The sequence below is a fragment of the Arvicola amphibius genome, chromosome 18 (genome assembly GCF_903992535.2).
Source record: "Arvicola amphibius chromosome 18, mArvAmp1.2, whole genome shotgun sequence".
Classification (NCBI taxonomy): Eukaryota; Metazoa; Chordata; class Mammalia; order Rodentia; family Cricetidae; genus Arvicola; species Arvicola amphibius.
In genome coordinates this window covers 25420293-25445412 of record NC_052064.1, presented here as the reverse complement: position 1 = coordinate 25445412, position 25120 = coordinate 25420293, and the positions used below count along the sequence as shown (strand labels likewise).

Genomic DNA, 25120 nt, shown 5'->3' with positions numbered 1-25120 from the left:
TGCAAGTGCAGCTGCTTGGGCAAAAGCATAAACCATGGGACACGTGGAGACACCCTGCAGCTTCCTAAATGAGACTTTTTGTTTGCTTGCTCTTCTTTTGTGGGAGAGGCTGCAAGGCCGGAGGGCTGGGCCATGAGTGAGATTGGGATGCATGATGTGAAACTCACCAAGAATCAGTTAAAAAGTTAACTCTTTAAGCAACAGAGATTTTGAACTCAGATGATTTCTATCTTAACTCCACCAGTATTTTTTAAATGCCATTCACATGTTTATTGACTAATATATTGTTTTTGCTAAAAAATGCTTTTAAGACTATAGTCTTAAATCTGGGCAGTGGTTGAGTTCTATAAAAATGTGACTTGGTTTTGTTATTTACTCTGTCAGTAGAGGACACGTGTTATAATAAGACAAATGTTCTGACCTTTCAAGTGTTCGCTTCTTGGATTTAATATATACATCAATGTGCTTTTATTCACGCACAAATATAAGTCATATTTTATACCGGAAAAAGTTTTAAAATGTGTCCTTAAACTCTGTCATTTTGAAACAACTGTAGGACATAAGAACTAATGGCAGTGCCCCTGAGACCTGTGGCTGCAGCAGCTAAAATTTCCCCCAGACATGAACACATGGCTTTTCCAAATCCAGCAAAAAGTCGTATGTCAAATGACCCAATTCATCATCTTACAGTCAAAGTCCACGTAAATCTTCAATACATTTTGATGCAGAAATTAATAAGAGCAGCTTGAATGAAAACCATACCATGTTTCCAGAACTGGCCTCCCAGGATTCTAAAGGAAACACTGTCCATTTTGCAAACTTTATAAATTCCTTTTGGATGACTTGGCCACCTCATGGGGACAAAGCTCCCTCTAATAGCCATGGCCTTTCAATGTGTAGATGACTTTCTACAACTGTTCTTGCCCCTTAATGGCTTTATGGTGAGCTAAGGATTCTCTCAGCGGCTCAAAAGTCAATCATCTCTGTCAATGGCTAACTTATCCTAGCTCTCTGACTTTCACCGACCATTGGATAGACTTTGTTTCAGTTTGCATTTTCTTCCCAGGTGGTGTTCGCATGTCATGTCTTATTTCATACCTCAAATAAAACGAAACACTGAATTTTTCTTCTTCTTTTCCTTTACTTGTAAGTTTATTTGAATGAATGAATATTAAACTGTTTATCTTTTGTCTTGGGTACTGACTGCCTTTCCAAGAAACAACAGTACCAAAGAGGGTCTTAATAATTCTTGGAGGTAGACCAGTAGTCACAAACTATAGACCAGTGCTTCAGAGTCAGGTGTAACACAGAAGAGAGATTGACAAGAGGAATTGATGGACTTAAAAGACTAGCGCTGGTAGCAGAGGGGAAATTGTAGGAAAAAGCAAGGTTTCTCGGAATAAACAGAGGTCCTGGATCTGGGAAATATTTAACCTCCTCATAAACACTACATTCTGCCTCTTAATGTTCTTAGTGTGGGGGTCATTGTGCTTTCAAAAACCAAGAGCTCCGCCATTATCACAGAAGTAGGCTGGGAAATATTAGAGGCAATTTAGAGTAATTGTTGCAGTAGCTGGTAGTTTTATGAAACGCTCTGAACTCTCAAAATGGGCTTTTTTACTGTTAGTCTTTCCATTCACCGGCCTCTTTACGCTCAATAAGTTATATGATTAAAGAAGCCTTTATTTTTATAAATTTTACCGCCAACTTTCTTCTAGATTCAGGAGCTAGATGATGACATTCTCAGGCTAACCGTGAACAGCGAGCACCTGAAAGAGACAAGTTCCCAAAGAAACAGTGACTGTTCTTGATTCTATTCTTCTCTATAACTGTAGAGAACACAATCTCTTGAGTATAATCTGTGTTCCCAGGTCCACTATACTATAAAGAACTTGGACTTGGAGGAAATCTACCAGTGTCTCTTCTTCCACCTCCCTACCCTTTCCTCTGTCCTTGTTTCTTTAACCAAGGAACATAAATTTGGATGATTTGTTGTAAGACTTCCTTTATAGAATTAGTACTTCCATTTCTCTTTTTGTTTGATATATTGCTTTATAATTGCATTTTTGGGCCCACACAGAAACTTTTAGTCCAGTACCATAAGGAGTTCAGGCGCTGGTCCAGGAATGTCCTTTTGAGGTGCTGAACCATCTGGACTTCCGCCAAATTCCTCACTTGGAATGAGGGAATGACTTAGCTTCACCTTCGACACTTCCTTAATGATAACACCTTGGATGTCAGAGCAAGTTAGAGCAAGTTAGAGGGTGGGAAGCATTTGCGCTTTTCTCTTGTGAATCTCCACCCCAGCCTGTGAGCTAAACAAAGCGGCATGTGGCTTTATTTAAAAAAAAAAAAAATCTGGGACTGGAGAAATACTCTGTCCACACTATCCGAACACTCCTAGTTCCAGGCCTGAGTGGAGTCAAACAGGTGGATCTCTGTGAGTTGTTTCCAATTTTGAGTGCCACGATCAGATTTTCATTTCCATGGGTGCATAGGTTATCCATCCAGAAAGATGAGTTCAGAAATATGGAGGTCAGTTCCGCAGGAAGTTACTTTAAAACTTAGGTAAAATGACGAGATTTTAAGTCATGCGGTGGCAATGGTATTGGGAAAAAGAGGGGGGGCATAAACGTGACATATAGCTTTTTGCTAGAGTACGAGGTCTCTACTAAAATGAACACCAAGTAAATGCTAATGCAGCTGGCAATTAGTCTTTCCTTCATGAATGAAGGAAACTTTTCTCTGCGTTACAAAATACATTTCCATTGCCAACACAAAACACTAGACTAAAGACACACAGCGGTGTAATTTAATAAACATATATGTCTTTTATTCATTATATTTGCTAATTAGAAAAATTCATTGATAAGGCAAAGTTGTAGGAAAGACATAGACAAACTTTCATCTCTTTGTAGCCACCATCGTTCCATCTTTGCTCCGTGATTATATCATGTTAACTGGTTACCATCCTAGGCAGAGACAGCCCAGATAAAATTCCACCAAACAAGACCTGTTTCGTCGACGCTATCCAGTGGTAGTTCCACATACTTGGCATTCTCTCTTTCAGCAGAACACATGTTCCTGCTTCTGTGACCAACACTCCGACTTTGCCCTAATCCAGTCTCTTTCCCAGGACCTTATGTAATTATGCAAACTCCAGGACTTTCTGTAATCACGCGACCCCACCCCCACGGTCAACATTTGAACTCCTCTGTTCCATCTTTCCTCTCAGTATGAACTGATGCTTTGGGACTCTGCCACAGAGATCCCTGTCTTGGTCTGAGCTAATCTAGTTCGTGCTTCATTCTCTAACCACGTACTGTGCACTCTGTACGGCAGTCTCGCCTACGTCCACCAAGTAACTTCTGAGCTTTTCACAACCTCTTCCAATCTCAATTTGGTGACCAGCACATCCTACAGTAGCCCAGACCTATTCTCATAGATTATTTTAGAAAAACTGAATTTCTCATCTTTCCAACACTCATTAAGGAAAAATTCAAATTCATTCATATAAATATTCATAAGATGATTTGTATTAATTATGCTTTGAATAATAAGACTATTTTTTGCTTATAATTACCATATAATTGATATGATATCATTTTATGAAGTTTGGCATAGCAAGTAGCTCTCAGTGAAATTTGCTCCGCATTGTATCAGACTGTTTGCTCGCCTGCCTGCTTCCTTTCCTTCCTTCCTTTCCTTGATTTCATCTGTCTCCTCTTGCTTTGTTTGAGTAACTCTTCTTAGTGCCAACGCAGACAGGAAAAGTTAAGTCAGTCAGGAGAAATATACCTCAACATAGTAACTCTGTATTAATCTCTTAAATTATTTTTCATTTCTGTGAAGAAGATAGAATATATGTAATTATTTTTTAAAAAAAAAAACTTTTTCTAGTTCTAACGGACTAGCTTAATTGTGAAAAACTAAAATTTCTGTAATGGTGTCTTTTTAAAAAGTCTTTAACTTTGTTCTTGGACTTCTCAAGTTGTTTTAGAAATTTAAGCCATTTTGTATAAGCAAAATTTTGGCCATCTTCAGTGGGCTATTTAAATCAACCAAAACAGTGGATAGTTGTATGTCTTTGAGGTCAATGAAAATAAAGATAATAGGTTTTCTTCCTAAAATATAAGCTCATGCCGAATTAAGACATGGATCTGTACAAAGTATCACACTATATAGTTCAAGCCAGAGCGCCCCTCCTGTCAATCCAGCGCTCCAAAATACACAACAGTCTACTGCCCAAGTGACACAGACCTTCACATGCCTTAAGTTAAGCCAGGTATTTTTTTCTTAGTTTTTAAAATCCACTTTGGGATTTCCAGAGAAATCTCTGAAAAGATGAAAGAAAGTCGCTTATGGCTCAAAAACAGTTTGGAATTTTCTCAACCTCTAGGAACTGCCAGTTCTCATGTACCATGTTAGCTGCTACATGTGGGAGAAATGTCTGAGAGGCCAACTGGCCCTGGAATACGAAACAAACTAGTTGTATGAATGGACACCTTTAATTGTTTTATTTTCTTTCCTTTCTTATACTTTATTATTTTTAATGTATCTATACATTTTTCCTCACTGTCCTTCATTCATCACCTCTCCCCTCCCACACTCCCCCCTACCCACATGCTCCCAATTTACTCAGGAGATCTTGTCTTTTTCTTCTTTCTATGTAGATCCACGTATGTTTCTCTTAGGATCTTTTTTGTTGTCTAGGTTTTCTGGGGTTGTGAACTGTAGGCTTATTATTCTTTGCTTTATGTCTAAAAGTCACTATTGAATGAGTACACACTATGTTTGTCTTTCTAGGTCTGGGTTACCTCACTCAGGATGGTTTTTTTCTAGTTCTGTCCATTTGCCTGTAAATGTCAAGGTGTCACTATTTTTTACTGTTGCGTAGTACTCCAATCATTTAAATGCACCACGTTTTCCTTACCTATTCTCCAACTGAGGGGAATCTAGGTTGTTTCACAGGTGCTGGCTATTATGGATAATTCTGCTACAAACATGGTTCAGCAAATGTCCTTGTGGTATGATTGAGCATCCTTTGGGTATATGCGTAAGAGTGGTATTGCTGGGTCTTGAGGTAGATTGATTCCTAAGTTTCTAAGAAATTGCCATACTGATTGCCAAAGCTGCTGTACAAGTTTTCACTCCCACCAGCAATGGGGGAGTGTTCCCCTTACTCAGGATCTGAATGGAGGCTTTTTATAACTAACTTCCTCATCTGCAAATGGAGTCTATCTTCTGCTGGAGGTGAAACTCAGTTCAGCTATTTTAGATGAGGATACATATTTTGTAAAATTTATCCCAAATTAAAAATTATTCTTCATAATTTTAGAAGCAAATTAATGTTAGTTATTACAGATATACCCAATCGGATGATCTTTCATGAACTCTTTATATACATAAAAGAAAAGAGAAAGCCTTCAAAGTCTACCAAGAATTACTTTAGTATCAAGTTCCTCTTGACTATAAATGGAAGCAGAAAAAAAAAACAGTTGTAAGTTTTGAAAAATAATATTAGGGTTTGCACATAATGCATCTAAAGTTCTATCTTTTTCTCATCTTCATAATAGTATGAGTGTGCTTATCCTGGTAACTACGGCCCACATATTCAATCTGGAATTCTTTTCTCCTCTATTTTCTTGATACCACCCGATAGCTAAAGGGTTGTTTTCTTTATTTCAGACTCAGAAGGTTGCAATTTGGATATATTTATGTTATTTTTAGTGTTGGTGTTATTTTTAATGTAAATGACACACTGTACATGTGGGTCAAAATGATGACCGAAAACTGCTTGGAAGAAAAAAATGGAAGCCACACTCCGACTGTCAAAGTTATTATTATCTTGGAAGAAAATAAACATGCAACAGAGGAGACATCTTTTAACCCTTGCAGAACATATGCTGGCAATGAAGAGAAATGATAAAAGATTTGGAGGAAAAGAAAGACAGTCTAGAGTTGTACAGATAAGGAAAACAAGTAAAATCTGAGATGTGGAAAAGCTGGCTTCTTTGGAATGTATTAATAACGCTGGACTGTGATTGATTAGTCTGTTTTACATAGGTAAAGCTACAATAACAAATGGCTTCGGAATCTAGGAAGTGTACAGTGCCTGTGGTATACTTCTTCCTTCTAGAGTTATGGTAAGCTGTGGCTCCTCATTCTGAGACTGGTTGAAGAACAGCGCATATTGTACAATGTGTCTCATATCAACAGAAAGATCTAGAAAATACAAATACAAATGATGGCTTTTTCACAGCTTTATGCCGCGTTCCCTCAGTTGCGCTGACATTTCAATGCCGGGTCATGTCAGAAGGCGAAGCGTGGCATCACAGAGCACAGGTCAGACAGCTGTGGCATGGAGCATCTAAATCCTTTCATTATGAAATGAGAAAGCAATAATGGGGACAAACGGTGCAGGCTGCTCTAGGCGCGATTTTCCAGGTGTGTTTTCCATACAGAATGTACACTGTAGCAAATCTTCAAGAGTTCGGGCAGGTCTAGGTCAGAAGTCAAACGATTAACCATAATCTATAGAGCTTTAGTACTGAAATCCTTTTTTTGCTTGTCCAATTAACAAAGAGTAAGATGGACATTAAATTTCTGCATATTCATAATTCTATCATGGTATAAATAAAATATATGGTATATATATAAAATATATGGTATAATAAAATATATGATCAAAACAATGTAAAGATCAGGAGAAAATTGTCAGAAATACATTTTTATGATTGCTAAAATAAAGGAATATATCATGATTATTTAAAAAAAGCATATTGTCACCTCAGAGTAACCACCAAGTTAATAACATAAGGAAATTCAGCCTCTCTCCCAAGAATAATTAGATAAGATAAAATAAATATTATAAAATTATCAATTATCAATCAATCAATAAAAATATTAAAGCATAAAATAAAAAGAGGCATAGCACTGTGATGGAAAATATGAACCACACATCAGCTTGGTTACTTAGCCAAATAGATGAGTCATTAGGTTGGAATAAATGGCAGCACCCTCGGGTTTATACAAAATTACTCAAACTGATTTTGAAGAAATGACCTAAATACATGTTGGTTATAAGAAATACCTTTTAATAAGTTTTATAAAATGTTTAAAGCAATGGTTTTTAAGAAAGACCTTTAGACAAATGGAAACAAAGAGATTGGATGTGAAACAAAGCAAGAGGAATCTAGTGTTGGTAATATAAGAACCAAGTCACTCATGATTGGCATCTGTTGCCACGTCCCAAAGGAGACAGTGCCGACAAAGCCAAAGACCCAGAAGCGACCTTTACCATCACCAGTATAGGTTTCCGAGCTCTTTTCTCAGGAGCAGATAGAATAGAAACCCAAAACATGACATTTCCAGCCAGTGAGCAGCGCTGTCATGAGCATCAACAAAACATTAGTCCCCACAAGAGCAACGTGTTTTCTAAGAAATGACTTGTAATTTCTAAGCTTCCGCATAAACTGTATCTTGAGCCATAAAACAGTATTGAATGAATTTCAAAAGATTAAACCATGTCTCTACCCGTGACAAAATTAATTACTGAATTAACAAATAGAAAATAGAAGCCAGAAATCTTTCAAAGTGCTTAAATATTTAGAAGTTAGGAAAGAAAATACTAAGTAAAACCATGGGTTAGAGAAGAAACTTCAATGGATACATAACTGTATATTTTCTAGCGAACTACATACATATAAAAATGTTTGGGGTGCAGTTAATGCAACCTTTCTGAGGAAGTCATTAGATTGCAGTGCCTTTATTAGAAAATAAGGTGTTAATACACTTGAAAAATAATGAATTACAGCCAAAGTGTACCACCAAGGGAATTAATAAAAATAAGAGTAGAAGCCAGTCAAAGAGGGAAAAGTCAATATCAGCATGTACAAAAGGGTCAAACTTGCACTAGAAGAAGTCACCCCAGCACATGGGTCCTGGGGAATAAAGACACTTGGGTGTCCTCTCTCCACACACCCATCCTCTCACGGTGTCCACTATGAGTGCTCCCTAGAGCAAGTTTGCGGTGGCAATAAAAGGAAATTAGAGCTACAGCCAAGCGCAACAGGTACAGAAGTTGCTGAACGTGATAGTAAATGAAACCCAGTAACATTAAAAGTTACCAAAACAGCTCGATTCCCCCCCCACCCCCAAGATTATGATGTTGGTTTAACATGTGAAAATTAATGCATTTTGTCACATTTACAGATCAAGAGAAAACTCACACTTGGGGTAAAAGGATTCTCAGTGTTCGCAAGAAACACAAAACCTAATTGGAGGTAGATCACAGACCTGTGCTAAATGGAAAAACATAAACGCAGAGACTGGCATAAGCTTTGAGTAGAGGACTTTGGCTCTAAAGCTGCAGAGAAGCCCTGTCTCGAAAAACCAAAAAAAAAAAAAGTCATAAAAGGAAAACATTCATCTAAATAAACACTTGTGCTCTCCAGAAGAAAACACCTCTCGGGAGGTACAAGATTAGTAACCGAACAAAAGTTCATATCCAAAATATATGAGGACATCCACAAATTTGAGAATAAAAGTGAATACCATCAGCCACAGTAGACTTTACCCTGTGTCAGTAAACCTGGTACTGTGAGGAGTTTGATTAGGAACATATGTATGCAAAAACATATGCATGCAAAAAAAAAATTTTATAGGAATGTTTGTCTGGCCAGGGAGATGCTCAGTAAATAAAACCTGCTTGCTGGGCAAGAATGACGACCTGGGTTTGATTACCCAGAACCCGAGTAAAATCACAATTCTCTGTCATCATGGGGCTCCTGTGGGAGATGAGAGAGAGGAGGCCTGGCTGCTCACAGCCTGGAAAGTCTGGACCAAACAGTAGAAAAACCAGCAAAAAGGAAGCCCTGGCTAAAGGCAGAAGACAAGAAACAAACACCTCAGGATCTTTGACCATGCGCATAGGCAGCCATTGTACATGCACTCCTGCATTCCCACACGTAAGCATGCAGAAACATAAGCATACATAACAGCCAAACTATTCTCAGGTGCTTTATTCAATACATATGAAAATTTGATTTTTTTAAATCTTTTTCCTCTCTCCTGTTCTGTCTTCTTCCCAACATCCCACAGTGTGTGTATGTGTACGTAAAATTCATACCCACATGAATGCTAATCATGTTGTTACCCCTGAGCTCCAGAGCTGCACTCCTGCCCAATAAGTTTCCAGCTGATGACTCCAAATTCCCAGCTCTCCTTTAGCAGGAGGATGGATAGACAAACTGTGGCAATGTCTTTAAAGGACTGTTAAGAATCCAAGGATGCTTAATCAGTACTCCTGACACACTCCAACTACCTGACTCTCAAAATTATGATTGCCAGATCAACCCAAAGATGGCATGTTGTCTGATTTCATGAATATGGCATTCCCGAACAGCTAATGTGTAGACTGTGGTGACAGGGAGCGGATGCCCCACCTGCCCACCTGCAGACAGGGTGGTGGCAGGAAATGTGGGCGCAAGGGAAGGAGCCTAAGAGACTCAGTAAGAACTTACTAAGATAGTAGATGCCTTTCTATGTCTCCATATGCAGGCTTTTTAAAATTCTACTTTTATATATTCCATCCTAACCACAGTTTTCCCCCCTCTACTCTTTCCACTTCACTTCTCCCCTAAACCACTCATCCTCAGCTTCTCTTTAGAAAAGAGCAGCCCTCAGAGGGACATCAACTGAACACGGCAGGGACGAAAAGATACAGTAAGACTAAGCACAAACCCTCATATCAAGGCTGGACAAAGCAACCCATTAGGAGAAAAAGGATCCAAAGGTCAGGCAAAAGAGTCAGAGACAACCACAACTCTCACTGTCAGGAGTCCCACAAGAACGTAAAGCTACACAACTATAACATACACGCAGAGAACATATTCAGAACCACACAGGCCCCTTGATTGCCACTCAGTCTCTGTGAGCCCCTATGAGCCCTGCTTAGTTGCTTCTGTTTGCTGTGTTCTCCTGGTGTTCTCAACCCTTCTGGTTGCTACAATCCATCCTCTTCATCTACCTCATGGTTCCCCGAGCACCACCTGCTGTTGATTGTGGGTTTCTGCGTCTGCTCCCATCAGTTGCTGGATGAAGCCTCTCTGATGACAGTGGGGTTCAGCTCCAGTCTATGGGTATAGCAGAATACCATTAGGAATTATTTCATTGACCTTTTTCCTAGGTCTTTAGGCTCTCGAGTTTGTGGTTCCTGGCCCTCCAGGCAGTGTCAGGGTAAGGCTCTTTGTCAAGTAGCATGGCCCTTAAGTTGAACCAGACGTTGCTTGGCCACTCCCACAAGTTCTGAGATACCTTTACCCGAACACATCTTGCAGTCACGACAAATTGTAGGTCTAAGGTTTTGTGACTGAGTTGATGTCCCAGTCCTACCACTAGAAGACTTGCCTGGTTACAGAAGATGGCCAGTTCGGGCTCCACTTCCCCCATTACAGGAAGTCTTCACTAGAATCATCATCATTGATTCCAGGGAGTTTCGACTTTACTAGGTTTCCACATTGCCCCCGAATTGCCCCCTAAGTTCTAGTTGTCCCTCCCAGTACTCTCTCCTTCTGTCTGTCATTCCTCTACCTGATCCTTCCCGTTCCCATCCCCACCTGCTCCTATTCCACCCTTGGAATCTATTCTATGCAATCTTCAATCTCGAATCATTGCCTTAAGATCTGAGTATGTCGCTAAGTGTCTGCTTCTGCTAGATTCTCAGCAAAATGGACATTTAAAAACTGCTTGAGCATTCCATCCCCCATGTTAGGGACATTATAAGTGCAGGTGTGACAGTGAGGCAGGCAGAGAAGTCGGCTCCAGCATCATCACATCAATGGATAGCACCAGTGTAAGCATCTGTTTTGAGCCAGAACCAAGTGGGGATGAAGGAACGTTGCTACCCTTCAGAAGAAGTCACCGGGACAGGGAGATTACAAGGGGGTAGATCCCATCACTTCATAATAGTTCTCCACTTCGAAACTTTTTAAAATGGAATACGTAGGTTTCTAGTCTAGAAAAGGATATCAAATTATCAGTGTTTTCAGAAGCCACACCTCTCCGCTCCCCCCCCCCCGCAAATTCCTTTCAACCTCTCGTTAAAACCTATTTCTATTAAATGAAATGAAATAATTATTCTTCATGGCAGCTTAAAGCGAAGAAGTTAAAGTGTAAATGCATGGTTAAGACAAGACTCTGGGGTAAATAGGTTTGCGCCCATAGAATCATGATACGGATACAAATAATTAAGCACCGTATCCTTTCCGTCCCACTTCTGGTGATGAGGAAAGAAGGCAAGGAGGAAACAGTTCCATGTAGTGCACATTTACTGAGCTTGTAGCAGGAGCTAAGTCAGGGATCTACAAGCTTGTGTGACTGTGACCTTTATTGAGAATTACAGTTCATATTTCAGCCTCTATGCAAGTACATATGTATGACTAGATCACCGCTATATAATAAAGCTTATTCTTGCTAAGTAAGACACGCTGATGCTTTCCAGTCTGGTGGAGATTGTTACATAGCTACAACAAGCTTGGTTCTGGCCCATTTAGTTTCACCGATCACTAAGAGGTTGTGTGTTCTGGTTTGAAATGATACACGGTGCTTGCTGTTATTTCTCCTCAAAAGTGAAACAGTATCCCCAGCATCAGGGGCGGTAAGAAATGCAGAATCTAAAGCCACTCTTCCTCCCTATCATGTAGGAATCTGAATTTTACAGCACCTCCTGATGCCCCTTGTGTGTTTCCAGTGCTAGAGACCTTGTGCCAGAACGTGGGTATTTCTTAGACGGACTCTTACCCAATGGTCTGATTTTTTAGGGCTTTATTTTTGTTGTTTGCTACTATAATGCGCACACTTCAGCCTCAAAGCATGCCATTAATTCAGCATCTCCAAGGTAAACAAATAAATAAATGAACAAACAGAATCTATCACAATTTGTGAGGACAACCCTACTTAAGAGCCCTTGGCCTATGGGGTTAAACAGAAGTGAGCTGATTTAATTTGAGTTAAACAGAAGTGATCTGTTATAAAGGGGAAACAGATATTTGGGGAACAAAGGAAATATTTTCTTTTTTCTTTCTTGTGGATGACTTCACACACAGCATTATATTTCCCAGGTATTTAGTGACAAGGCAGTACTCTATCTTATTCTGACGTACTTCTCCTTGTGAGAAAAGTTCCAAACACTCCATTTCCTGGAGTACAGCGTGGCTTAGTGTAGGTGAGAAGCCATGGTCAGTCTTGCTGAGTTAGCAAACTCCCCCCCCCATTCCTGGTTAGATTCCTCAGCCAGGAGCTCAGCTGCTGTAGAGATGAGCCTGCCCTTGAGGGCTATCACCCACCATTAAGCACCTTCCCCTCACTGGGGTATGTTCCTGAGGGATGGGAAACTGTAGCCTGAGAGCTGCTAATCCGGCTAACCCTAAAAGGTCCACTCCCATTAGCGGCTTCTGTGTTGCATTAATAATAAGAAAGTATTATTTCTTATTAATACTCAACCATCAGTCTCCCCCGAGGTGAGGGCCCAGCTTCCCTCCCATCCCCACGGTCCACTCTAATGGTCTTGCTCTATGGGGCGGTGGGATAGATTGATGTAAGTATTGCCCCTTTTATCAGAGCTAAATTCCTTCTTCCTCGGAAGCTCCGAGGGATTTTTCTTTTCACTAAAACGTCGAGGTTGAGAGCAATATTATCAATACTTTTGCCCTGTAAAACGACCCATCTGATTCATAACTTAAACACAAGTTAAAACTACTAGGCATAAGGAAAATGGAAAGAAAGCATCAGGATATATAATCACGCGCAAGAAAAGCTTGAAGATCTGAGAAAAAAGTCCTTTCTCAGTCTCGCCGTCAGAGCTAGGGATCAGATCTCTCCTGCAGGCACTTTGGGTCCTTTGTGTTTGCGTCTTTGTCCACCAAATCATTTTTCTTCTCGGTCAAAATCAAGAAAGATAATTATTTTTGTAAATGTGAAGAAAATTCATGAATAGACCAAGAAGAAGTGACGAGGAGATGGGAAACGCTACTCAAACAGGTTTGGATGTAACGGGCCAAGCGTGCACTGCCCGGATATGTTTTATGGAATGCTTGTGAGGCCCATGGAGGCGTTACACCCGCTTTCCGCTGAAACCGTGGCATCTCTAGATGAAGGGTTCTTTAAGGATGCTTTGCTGTCTGAACAGTGCTGAAGAGAATACGTTCTGTCCCTGGGAGCTGATCGTCTCTGCTCTAGTTAGGCTATTAAGTTTTCTTTTCATTTTTTCAATAAGTTCCTTTCTCTTTCAACTTACCTGTTTTCACTGAGCACATAGTATTCTATTAGCCCAGAGCTGTTGCTCAGTCTTTGCCATCAAATCACTAGAATGTTCTCTTTCTTTCCCTCTTGCATTGTTTTGTACTTATTTTGAGAGGCCAATTTGTGATTTGCCTACATCTTGCCAATTTCATATGTATACATAAGGCAAGAGACCAATATCAACGATAACCAGTAGCTACATTAATATTTTAAACACAATTTATGTTCATAGCTCAAGACAACCTGCAAAAAAAAATCGAGTTTGTGGTTAAAGAGATGGATCATTGGTTAAGAGTCCTTTTTGTTCTTCTGGAAGATAGAATTCAATTTCCGGCTCCCTCATCAGGTGGCTCACCTGTAACTGTGGTTCCAGGTCATCTGATACCCTCTTCTGCCTGCTATAGGCACCGCAACACACAAGCACACATACACACACACATATACACAGATAAAATAAGACTTCAAGATTTAAACTTATTTCCTAAATATTTATAATCAACCAACATGTTTTCTCTTATGTAACAGGCAAAGGCTGACATGGAAGTATCTAATAAGACTATCCATCCAATATTTCTAAGATTGTAATATTTTGAATAAAAAAGAATATAAACTTTAGGAATAAGGAGACTCAAAATACTTTTCATATTCACTGGATTTTTCCTCCACTCTAAGTCATTTGTAAAGCAGCAGCTTTTATAGAATCTAATGACTAGCTGAGCACTTTTCAAAACCCTATATGCCCTCTTGTTTGTGCTGTGCCGCATGGAAACAGTCAGAAGCATCCACTCCACACTGGTGAGTGCCACAGTATTGCTCATTCAGCCTTAAAGCTGGGGAAGCAATGAGAGGGGCAGGCCAAGTCCAGTAGCAAGGGACCCCATCGGGAAGCAGCAGGTCTGTCCGAGAATTCTCCCAGGATTTTCAACCCTGTGCACACCTGTCCGCATGCCCTTCATGTGTGCTTTCTGTTCCACAGTCCATGAAGGCTCTGGAGAAAGCAGTCAGAAGGAGACATCCACCTGTGACATTTGCCAGTTCGGTGCGGAGTGTGATGAAGACGCTGAGGACGTCTGGTAAGATGCCATTTCAGTTTCTTAAGATGATATCCGAGACTAATTGCTATTGTATCTAGTAGCTATTCTTTCAAAGAACACATTTCTGTCATCTAACCACCATTAGGTTTTCCTTTCCTATGTTGAACAATGGCAATCTGCATTACTCTGAATGGGTGTCGAATACTTAGCCTCCTGAACGGTCTGCGCACATTAGTCCTGGTCTGGTCATTTGGCAAAATGCATAAAACAAAGGTCACAGAGAGTCTGGTATTCCATCTCTTCCCTCCCCTCCTATCCTCACCCTTTCTTCCACCCCCTTCTCCTCCCTTCAGTTTTCTCTCCGAATCTCTCCATATCCTTCTCCCTTCCCTTCTTTCTTCTTTTCTCTCCTTCCATCTCCCTTCTCTGGTCTCTGTATCCATTCCCCTTTCTTTCTTTCTCCTTCCCTTTCTTCATCTCCCTTTCTCCCTCCTTTCTTTCTCTTTTACGTATACTTCATATCTTTGATAAAAACAGGAAAACCATTTATTTGCTTCAATATGAAAACTGTTTACTGAAAGCTATTAATGCTCATTTTGATAAAACGTCTATGGGTAGAAAGAATTTCTCTAAAGAAAAAGGAACACTTTTTAAATAAGAACAAAATAGATACATTTGGCAGGAGTAAACCACTAGGGACTTATAATGCATCTTACTGCTGGATAAGCCAAAGACACCACCTGAGCACACTGGGACACTTAGCTGTGAGCGCTATCAGTACACAGCCAGACAGAATAACCATCTATTCATAATAGCAGACATCAGTAGGCTTTCCAGGTATCAACACCATCAGTGACCGGAGAGCTAGGAGGGCATCTGTGGTGCACAGACTAACGGAAGCATCTGGAGGAGAACGCATGCGTATATTCTTAAGAGCATCCTGGACATCCTGATGCAGATAAATTTATGAGCCCTAATGTGGGACATCCCAGAATTTCTTTTGAGATGCTTTAAGCATCTCAACTTGTGAGTTTAACCCCAAGCTTACTGAATCAAAATTTCAATGAATTGGGACTTAGATTTTTTTTTTTTTTATTTTTCTGAAACGCCTTAAGTGGTTATTGGAATGCTACTTAGAGAGAAATGACTGACTGAAAGAATTACTGATAGCATTTTTAATTTCCCATCAGTTTTCTTGCAGATATTTGTTTTCCTTTTTAAAAATATGTACATAGAGGGGTGCTGGAGAGATACCTCAGCAGCTAAGAGCGTGTGCTGCTCTTGCAGAAGAATTTATAATAACTTCCCTTCTTCCATTTCTCAGGTTTATAATGATCAGTTTTAACTAACAGTTAACACTATCCAAGTACAGAATTTAAGAAATGACATTATACCATTACCTAAAATGTTGGGTTGCTTATTGTGTGTTTTATCCTTTGTGCATACTTGTCCAATATGGCCACACAGATTATTTTATTTTGCTAAGAAGAAATGAATTTTTAAGAGTTTGAGGTATGAGGTGAAAGTAGGTGCAAGGTGTTGGCACGATAATTCCAGCAAAGATGTAATTAACATATGTCTTTGCAACCCTGCCTAGAAGAAAGAAATTGCCAGCTTGTAAGCGATGTATATGCAGTGACTCCTCAGGACTGTGGGTTAGAGCTGATGACTCAGAAAATACTTACAGTGGGCAGTGGGAAAAGATCCAAGCCAGCAGAGTGCTAATTCTTGTATATTGCAAAACTTGAGATTCACGGTATAAATGGAGTTCAAGGATTTCTGTGCTGGACTCATGGCCTCCGAAAGAATCAGCAGTTGTCCATGCGGCCCCAGCATGACAAATGGCTTTAGAAATAACTTTGTTATGAAAGAGACAGGGGGACAAGGCAGAACCTTCAGGAACTGGGTATCATGCAGGAAAATTATTAGTGACAAAATCAGGTTCACTTAGTGGGCCTGCCTTAGATGACCAGCCCTCGGTGACCAGAGGCAGAAGAAACAGAGACTAAGCTGGAGTAATCAATTTCAAGGTCAAGATGAAATCAACGCAAAGGCAGGCTGGATGCTGGATCAGTTAGCTTTTGGCTAAGATATCTTGTACAACCCAGCCTAGAGACAAGATCAGTTCCAAATTCAGAGTAAGCCTGAACCTCCAGATGGGGACTAAGTGGCCGTAGCTGTGAAGATTAGAGACTGCAGGGGCAGTGAGCCAAGAGCATCATTATATTTCCCAGACAGAGTGAGGCTTGCTAATGCTCGAATAGAGTGTAGTTTAAATGTCCGAGGTAAGCAAGAAAGAATTACGCTGACACCAGCGCATTGATTTTCATTTACCTAAATACCTTTGTATGTTAACATATTGTGTTTGCTTTGCCCATGAAGTAGATTGGAAACAGCTGAAGGACATGAGACGAGAGCAATAAATGAAGTTAAAGAGGCATGGAATGAGAGGGACTATAAAATAAGGTAGTTAGCACTTGGGGAGTGATCTGACCTACTGTTCTGCAGAATGCTCGCTACAAGAGGGGATTTTTGACACTATTGATTTGGGATGAAACTATGGCTGGGTCCTTTTGCAAACATCAAATTCCTCATGGGCTATGGAACAATAAAGAATACAGCAGAATATTTTGTGATATGTTCTCCTTTGACGTCAACTTTACCCAGCTTTATGCATACAAATTTCTTTTTTCATGGCTTAATGTGCAATAATAACTAGGTATAAATAAATAGTAATGACAAATGCTATCATTATTATCCCTGGAATAGACACACAAAAGTACACAATTAATCCTGATCTTTCTTTAAACCTGGCCTAAGACATGAACATTTTTATTCTGCCATGGCGTTGAGTCGAGTTCCTCGAAGATCTCCCGTGAGGAAGATAAATATTGTGTTAGCATTCATAAGTCGGTGCACAGTCCGCTAATCACATCTCCACAGTCAGAGGAGGTTCAGAGTTAAGAAGCAAGACACACTGCAAATGAGGGCTTACAAAAGAAAAAAGAAAAAGGTGGAAAGACAGCAAAATCAGAGGTCAGAAATAATAGTTAGAAGATGGTGTCGATAGGCTATAATGCTGCAGGAATGGATGGTTTATAATCTTATGAGAGATAAAGCGCTATGTACTGTGGTTTCATTTGAGGGCCTTTTCCTGTCTCTTTCTTTTTTTATGAAATTATCAAGACTGCAAAAATTAGTAAACGATTAGTTTGCTCATTATGAAAGCCAGACTCTAGCTACAAAAATGTCTTCCACTCTGGTGTTTACCTCTGTGTAAGAGAGGATTTGACTTGAAGAGAAAGAGAGAAAACTCAAGCCAGATAAACTGTCCACATTGCAGAGGGCCGGCTGCTGGAATAGAGGCGTCCTTTATTGAAGACAGACTTCAGTTCTAGCAGTGCTGAGGAGGAGTGGGAGAAAGGACTGGAAGAATCAGAGGGATCAGGGACACCATTAGAACATGGCCCATAGGATCAACTGAGACTCGTGGGAGCTCCCAGAGATCGGGGAGTCTGTAGGGGTCTGACCTAGGTCCTCTGCATTGTGTGTTGTGGCTGAGCAGCGTGGTGTTCATGTGTGATTCCTAACAGTGTTAACTAGGACTGTCTCTGACTCTTTTGCCTACTTGTGGGATCCTTTTCCTCCTACCGCGTTGCTTGTTCAGCCTTTATGAGATAGTATGCGGATGTCTTATTGTAATTTTTCCTTCTGTCTGGTGTTTGGTTGATGTCCCCAGGAGGTCTGCTCTTATCTGAAAGGGCTGGAGCGTCTGGGTGAGAGGGGAGGAGGGGAGGAAAGACTAGGGGAGGGGAGGGAGTGAAAAAAATCTGGAAGAATTTTTAAAATAGACAGATGAGAACAGTAGAAACATTGATATCACTGATATGAAGAAAGAAACTCTTGTGTTCCTGCATGGGAGGGGTTAAAGAAAGAAAAAACAGAAGGAATTAAAAGGTTATTATTCTCTTTGCCACTATCCTGAAAAAAATCAAAACTTATATATTGAAATATCAAAGTGAATCTCAAATATATAGTGCAAATATAGTTTATATAGGAAAAGAACGGCTTCTAAATAAGAGGAAATTGGCTCATTGCAAAGTAATAAAGCACCGGCTGATAGCAGTGGGAATAAGAACTTACGATTTCAGCAAATATTTCTGATACTTGGTTCATTTTAGACACCGCTTTATATTCCTTTAATTATCTTACCTGATAAATTATCTCAGTGAGTCCAAAGTAGGTCAGTAGGAACTCCAGGCCCCGGGAACTCGTCCTTAGAAGTAATTAGCCTGGAACTTTTGTGGGTCCCTGTCAGTCAAAAGTAGTTCAGAGCCCTGGGGTTGATAGCTGATTGAATGTAGTTTTTTTTTAGGGAGCACATTGATAGCTGGGCCTGATCACAGGAATGGCTGGGAACGAACCTGGCTGAGTGCTGAATATTTCCAGAGTGTCAGACGAGAGCAGGAACAGGAGCACAGGTGTAGGAGCAGGTGCTGCCACTGATAAGACAATGTACCGGGAGAGACTCAGTTATTATATGGGATTGCTTGATGGCCCCTCATCGTTCTGACTCTGCGCTTGTAATGCCTACCACACGCCACCCAGCCTCCATTAGCGATATTATGCTGGCTTAAATGTTGTTAATTTTTCAGTACCCATTCATTTCTGTCTCTGAAAGCAGCCACAATGCTTCCAGTATCGAAACACCACGCTGCATGTATATACAATGCCGGCAACCGACCGCAGGGTAAGAACCGGGAGAGGAGCAGCCCCTACGTCCTGTTTACAAGACTGAGCGCCTAGCGTTGTTAGTTTTCTGCCCTGTGATTGGAGGAGGGTGGACAATTTCACATCCTTTCCCGTGGGGCTTTCACAGTTTAATCTGACGTCCTTAGCATCCTGCTCCTCGGATCTGAGCAGACTCCTTGCCACTAGAAAGAACGCGAGACCATGTGTTTCCGGCATCGCTTCCACCCTTAATGCATTTTGGACGATGGAGACTCATGAATATTTGAAACAGGGCAATGGCCAGCGATGATCCTTGGCACTGGAGTTCGCCATACGCATAAGTAAATTAGACGTTAGCTCCTGCTGACTTGGGTGCATTTGGGGTGTGAGTCTGAGTGGGTAAATTAAGACACCTCTGAGTAACACAGCAAATGCCTTCTTCGGAAACTGCTCCTGGTTTCAGTGGAACAGACCCACTGCTGCAAGCAGAACATTCCTGGGTGGAAGGGTCGGATAGGGTTGCACATGGAATCAAGAAAATCATGCTTACTAACCAGGATTTTGTTGTAACCTGACTCTCCAGTCTTTCCTGAAAGGGTTTCCTTTTTATTCTTGCCTTTGTTATCTAGCTTAAAAAGTGTTAAGGTGGTAAAAACCAAATTAGGACTGCCTTCCAACATGAATTTACTCACGACGACAATGAGAAAAGTCAAACAGAAAAAAAAAAAAAAAAAACCAAAGGCCCAGTTTAGAAAATCCTTTGTTGCCGGGCGGTGGTGGCGCACGCCTTTAATCCCAGCACTTGGGAGGCAGAGGCAGGCGGATCTCTGTGAGTTCGAGGCCAGCCTGGTCTACAAGAGCTAGTTCCAGGACAGGCTCTAAAAAAGCTGCAGAGAAACCCTGTCTCGAAAAACCAAAAAAAAAAAAAAAAAAAAAAAAAAAAAAAAAAAAAAAAAAAAAAAAAAAAAAAAAAAAAAAAAAGAAAATCCTTTGTTTGTTGTGTGTATAAATGGCTTTTTAAGAAACTTATTTCGTGGTCGGATTTATTGTACCAGTCATACGCTTTCTCCTCCTGTGAAACAAACCCTTACTCTAAGCACAAAGCAGCTGGATTTCCCCCATAGAATCTATCCACTCTTTCACCGGCTCCATCCCCAAAACATGGATGCCACTATTTTGCCTATGAGTGCATCTTGCCATACTCACGCTTCACAAGTAGATAAAGCTGTTGACAACGCTTCCGCCCCAGCAGCCGGCAAAGCCCCTTCTGGTGTTAGAAAAGCTAGCAGAATAGAGAAAACTCCCTGGTCGCTGCCAACTTGATTTCTCTATGCCCTGTGACCAAAAAGTTTAGTATATTCAACAATAGTACTTCACCATCAAGTTTTGGCCAGCAACCAAGAGCAGAGGTAACAGCTAGTATTGTTCGTGAAGGGGGGGTGGGGGGTTCTTCAGGACACTCCTGACCAAGAGCTTAAGGGGAGATATCCCACACATGACACTGTCAGGCTGAGAACAGGGACACTTCATATACGCGATGGCTACTTAAAAGCCAATTGCTGCCCCATCCTCTCAAAAAAAAAAGGGGGGGAGGATTGTGATTTATGAAGTTCCCTAAAACTTTTCAAATGAGCCAATCTCTAATACCTACCTAGCCTAGTTCAAAGGGAATTGGGCCCTTTCCTCAAGTTCTGGAGTTTCTTGATATTTTTCCAAGTTCCACGCAGTGATTAGACTTAATTACAACATGACAGCTAGAAACTAGTATGGAGCACTGAAAACTACAGGTGTAACGAATTCTAACGTTTCACGTGTGTTTTATATGTGTTAGCGTTATTTATTTCGACTACATAGTATCAATCTTACAGCTTTTATTGTAACAAAGTTATTGTAAATAGCAACAATACAGAGTAGGCAGAATTCTCAACACAGATTGTGATTCTTCTATGAATTTAACTCTTCCAATTTTTCTTACTAGTTTTAAAAAGACTCACTGTAGACTGATCCTGATAGCGTGCTATTAATTGTCATAACAGTGAAACATTATTAATATAATATTGCCTAACTTTTGGTGTACAGTGAACAAGTCCCCACATTTGATATCTTTTAGAGTTTGGGGAATTTCTGGTTTCTCAGTCTTGGAGATAAAAATAGGCATCTCATTATATTCCTCCGAGGAGACAGAAGTTTCAAAAATGTGTCTCCTTGGTGTTAAGACACTATCCTAAATATTTAGATTTATGGAGACTTTTAACTTGTACACGATGAATTTCAATGCACCAATAATTCATACACTATGTTTTTAAGAAAAGGAAACTGTCGCTCATGCAGAAAGGAAAATAAATGTCTCCAAAGCCCCCAAACAGGAGGGGAAGCCGTGATTTGAGAGATCTGGATGTTTCCTTCTGCTCAAAATTTCTCAGTATTGGAGTCAGTGACACCAATGAGCATGTCCGTGTGCATATGCACAAATATATATGACACTTGCCTCCTGTGTATCAGGTCTTTAGCGTAGGGTCTCATGCCTCATAACAAAATGTAAAAACAAAGTTCATGCATCTGGAACAGTAAAACCCAGCAGTTAACACACCCATAATGACCATGCTACATGAAACGTTAAGGATTTCTTCTCATTTTCCATCAACGTTGTGTAATTTTCATCTCTTTGGGTTTTGGAAAGGATATTAAATTCTCATGGTTGGTGAATATCTTCACTATAACTACGTTTGTGTGTGGCTAAATGTGGTTACTAATTGGAGGGTTCAAAGAGACAAATATTTATCCCAGTCTACCTGCAGCTGGGCTGTGTTTCAGAGACAGTCGCTGGAGTGCCACACTCAACAGTGTTTCCTAGGACTGTGAAAAGAACTGAGTAAGGAGAAATTCAGGGACAAAGTTTAATTTTGTTGCTCACTACCTGGGAAAAAGTTCATGGGCTATCTATCCCCTCTCAAGAGGCAGAAGATACATTACCATATATTATACTATAGATTATATTATAAATATCCAGTTTTGATGTAGGAATAATTATGGTAAGAAAGAGGAGAAAAAAGAAATCGAAATTATTAAGTAAAAAATAAATATGATCCAATATATCAGAGTTTCAATCCCCATATGGCTAGTATTGCCCGGACATGTCTCTTGAATTGGGACTTAAAAAATGTAACATAAAAATCTCACATTCCCTATGTGCCATACCGTTTTTATAGTAATATTTCAGATTTAGCAAAGAGATTTTGAACATATGTAAATGCAAGCACTATAGCAATGTGACATCGTTGTCAAAATGGTTACTAACATGTTTTCTTCCCATGTATTCATATGATTTATAAAAATCTAAACACATTTTGTCCATCAACACAGTCACCTCTGTTCCAAATTTTTATTTGCTCTTGAAGCTCAGATTTATTTTAGGGGTTGGCAGTAATTTTTAGAAAACCTTGACACATAAAAACATTTTAATTAGAGCTGAATTATTTTCTATGACCCAATTCTGGGTGGTCTTTCGAATTTTTCAGTGCTCAAATCGATATCCTAGGTACTGGTCTGAGAGTGGAAATGGAGCCTGTGTTAGACAAGTTGGCTGTCCTACCTCAAGAGAATGCGCACTGATGCAGTGCGCATCGGTGGCTTTCTGAGGGATCAACACTGTTTACTGAGCTGTCTGCCCAAAGGTCAATAAATTGTGTAAAATCTTCACTAGTCTTCAGTGGTTAATTCCAAATAGTAATTGTGTGTGTTACTTATTTGAGCATCAATTCAGTGAGCTGTCCTCAGCAGCCCACATCCGTTTATTCCTGCCCCACCACCACCACCCAAGCAGAGTGTGTAATATCTGCTGTTACTGAACAAATTGCATGCAACACCCAAGTGAACAATCCATACTAGGGATAGGTCAGTGGGTAAAGCGCCTCCTGTGTAACCCAAGAGCCAAGTTCTGATTCCGAACACGACTGTCAACGCCTAGGAAGGTGGTACTACAGCTAAGAAAGGTGACATGGGAGGGTCCTCAGAGCTCATCCACCTAACTCACTGGTGAGCACTGGGCTCCGTAAGAGACCCTGTCTCGGAAAATAATGTGGAGAGCAAAAGAAGAGGACATCCAGGATCGACTTATGGCCTCTGCACACATGCGCACACAGCGCACACGCACACATACACACACATACACACAGCACACACGCACACATACACACACATGCACACAGCACACACGCACACATACACACACGCACACACAGCACACACGCACACATACACACACGTGCACACAGCACACCACACACACGCACGCACACACAGCACACCACACGCACGCACGCACGAAATCAGTATTGCTAAAGGTCTAAATACTAGGTACAGAAAGGAACGATAAAGAAGGATGGATGGAAGGGAGAAGCGGGCAAGAAGGGATGAATGGAATAAGTAAGACAGAATGAATTTCTCTATCCCCTCAATAAAAAAGCAAAATTACTCAGAGATGATCTGATTCATCCTTTTTCACCATGCTATGAATGAAATAGAGGAAATGAGGAAATGCCCTTGGGACGGACGATCATCTGTGGATTATTCACCGTGTTGTCTTTTCTTGGTCACTGCAGCCTTTTCAATGCCTTTAACAGCTCATGCCATTCTCTAAGCTCATTTTGTCAACCAAAATTGCTTTGAATGAAGTCATAAAGGAAATATTAGGTCCAAAATAAGCCATAAAGGCTGACTCATCCTCAACTAATATTCAAGTAAGTATGTCTGAGAGAAATATACAACAATGCATAGAAAGTTAAAACGAAAAATATAGATTTACATTAGAAAATGTCGACACATTTCTCTTAAAACTATAGATCGCCACCTAAATGTGGAATGTTAGGATATTCAGATACAACATCCAACTATCAGTTCTAATGAAAAATAAGGATAGCACGCTGTACTTCACTATGCCATTTAATTCTAATTGGCTATGATTTACTCTCATTAGAAAGCAAGCTGACTTGGGGGAAAATACAAAAGAATTTATTTGCCTTGGCTGCTCAAATTTGAAGTTTAAAAAGAAATGAAGGTAGAAGAAAAACCCTGCACTTATTAACAAAGCAACATATTACTCATAATTCTTCAGAGAAATATAATTATTAGATAGGTTGATAGTTCAATCAGAAAAATAGTTGAGAAATTAATCCCCATATAGGTAAATGGGTTGATTAGCAGGTAGTTAAAGGGTTAATTGTAAAAAAAAAAAATGGCTCTAAGACCAAGCAGTTGACAAGCCAGAGATCATGAAGCTAGTGTGGCATTATTCTATTTTGAAAAATAAAATGAGAAAATGATAATGAGAGTTGCATTCCTTATTCCGGTGAGTAGTCATGCCATCCTAATTGATGCTTATCACCATTTCCATTCACTGGAGTTTCTTTATCTTCAGCAAATCCTAGCTGGTCATCGTTCTTTGCTTGGCGTGGTGACTAAACCTTTCCTGGAACCTACTAACCATTTATCCTTCTGCCTAGATTGAGGTTGTGCTAATTCACAGACTTTGATCACAGAGTATGGTAGTACCAAGAGATCACCTCATTGGTTTCTCCAGTTTGTAGTATTATCCCACGCCACCCTATATAGCCAGGGTCATTGCTGTGGTAGCATAGCAATTCAGTCCTTACCTACTGACTCGGAGGCATGAGACCATTGAGAGCAGCTAACCCCTCCAATGGTCAGCCTTGAAACCTTTGAGTCACCAGAGCATAAAGTTTGAAAGACCTTAATCAAAATACCTAGTGTCATACGAAGCTCTCCCATTTTCAATGGAGTGCTGTTCTGTATATTTAAGTGTATGGCTTCATGGGAGACATACCATTCAGTTCACAAGGGAAAGTTTAGCTCACACAGTGACTTTGCCTGCGGTAAACTACCTGTCTCCATTGAGGCCTATAGAAAGCCAAGAATTAATCTTTGCAAAGAATTTGAATAGCTGTTTGCAAAACGTGTCAAGGATTTGCTTCAAGAATGTGCTCGCACTGTGGGCCACAGAAAGTGCCTACAAAAATCTCTAAACAGTGTGCTTC

General features: G+C 40.3%; 1 protein-coding gene across 1 annotated transcript in view; it reads left to right on the top strand.

Annotated features, from left to right (window-relative positions):
* Tmeff2 (transmembrane protein with EGF like and two follistatin like domains 2) overlaps window positions 1-25120 on the top strand; it is a 241020-nt gene that overhangs the window by 127911 nt on the left and 87989 nt on the right. Inside the window, exon 5 of the mRNA XM_038315533.1 lies at window positions 14279-14375. Coding sequence (XP_038171461.1) covers window positions 14279-14375 — 97 coding nt within the window. The remainder of the gene's footprint in view (window positions 1-14278; window positions 14376-25120) is intronic.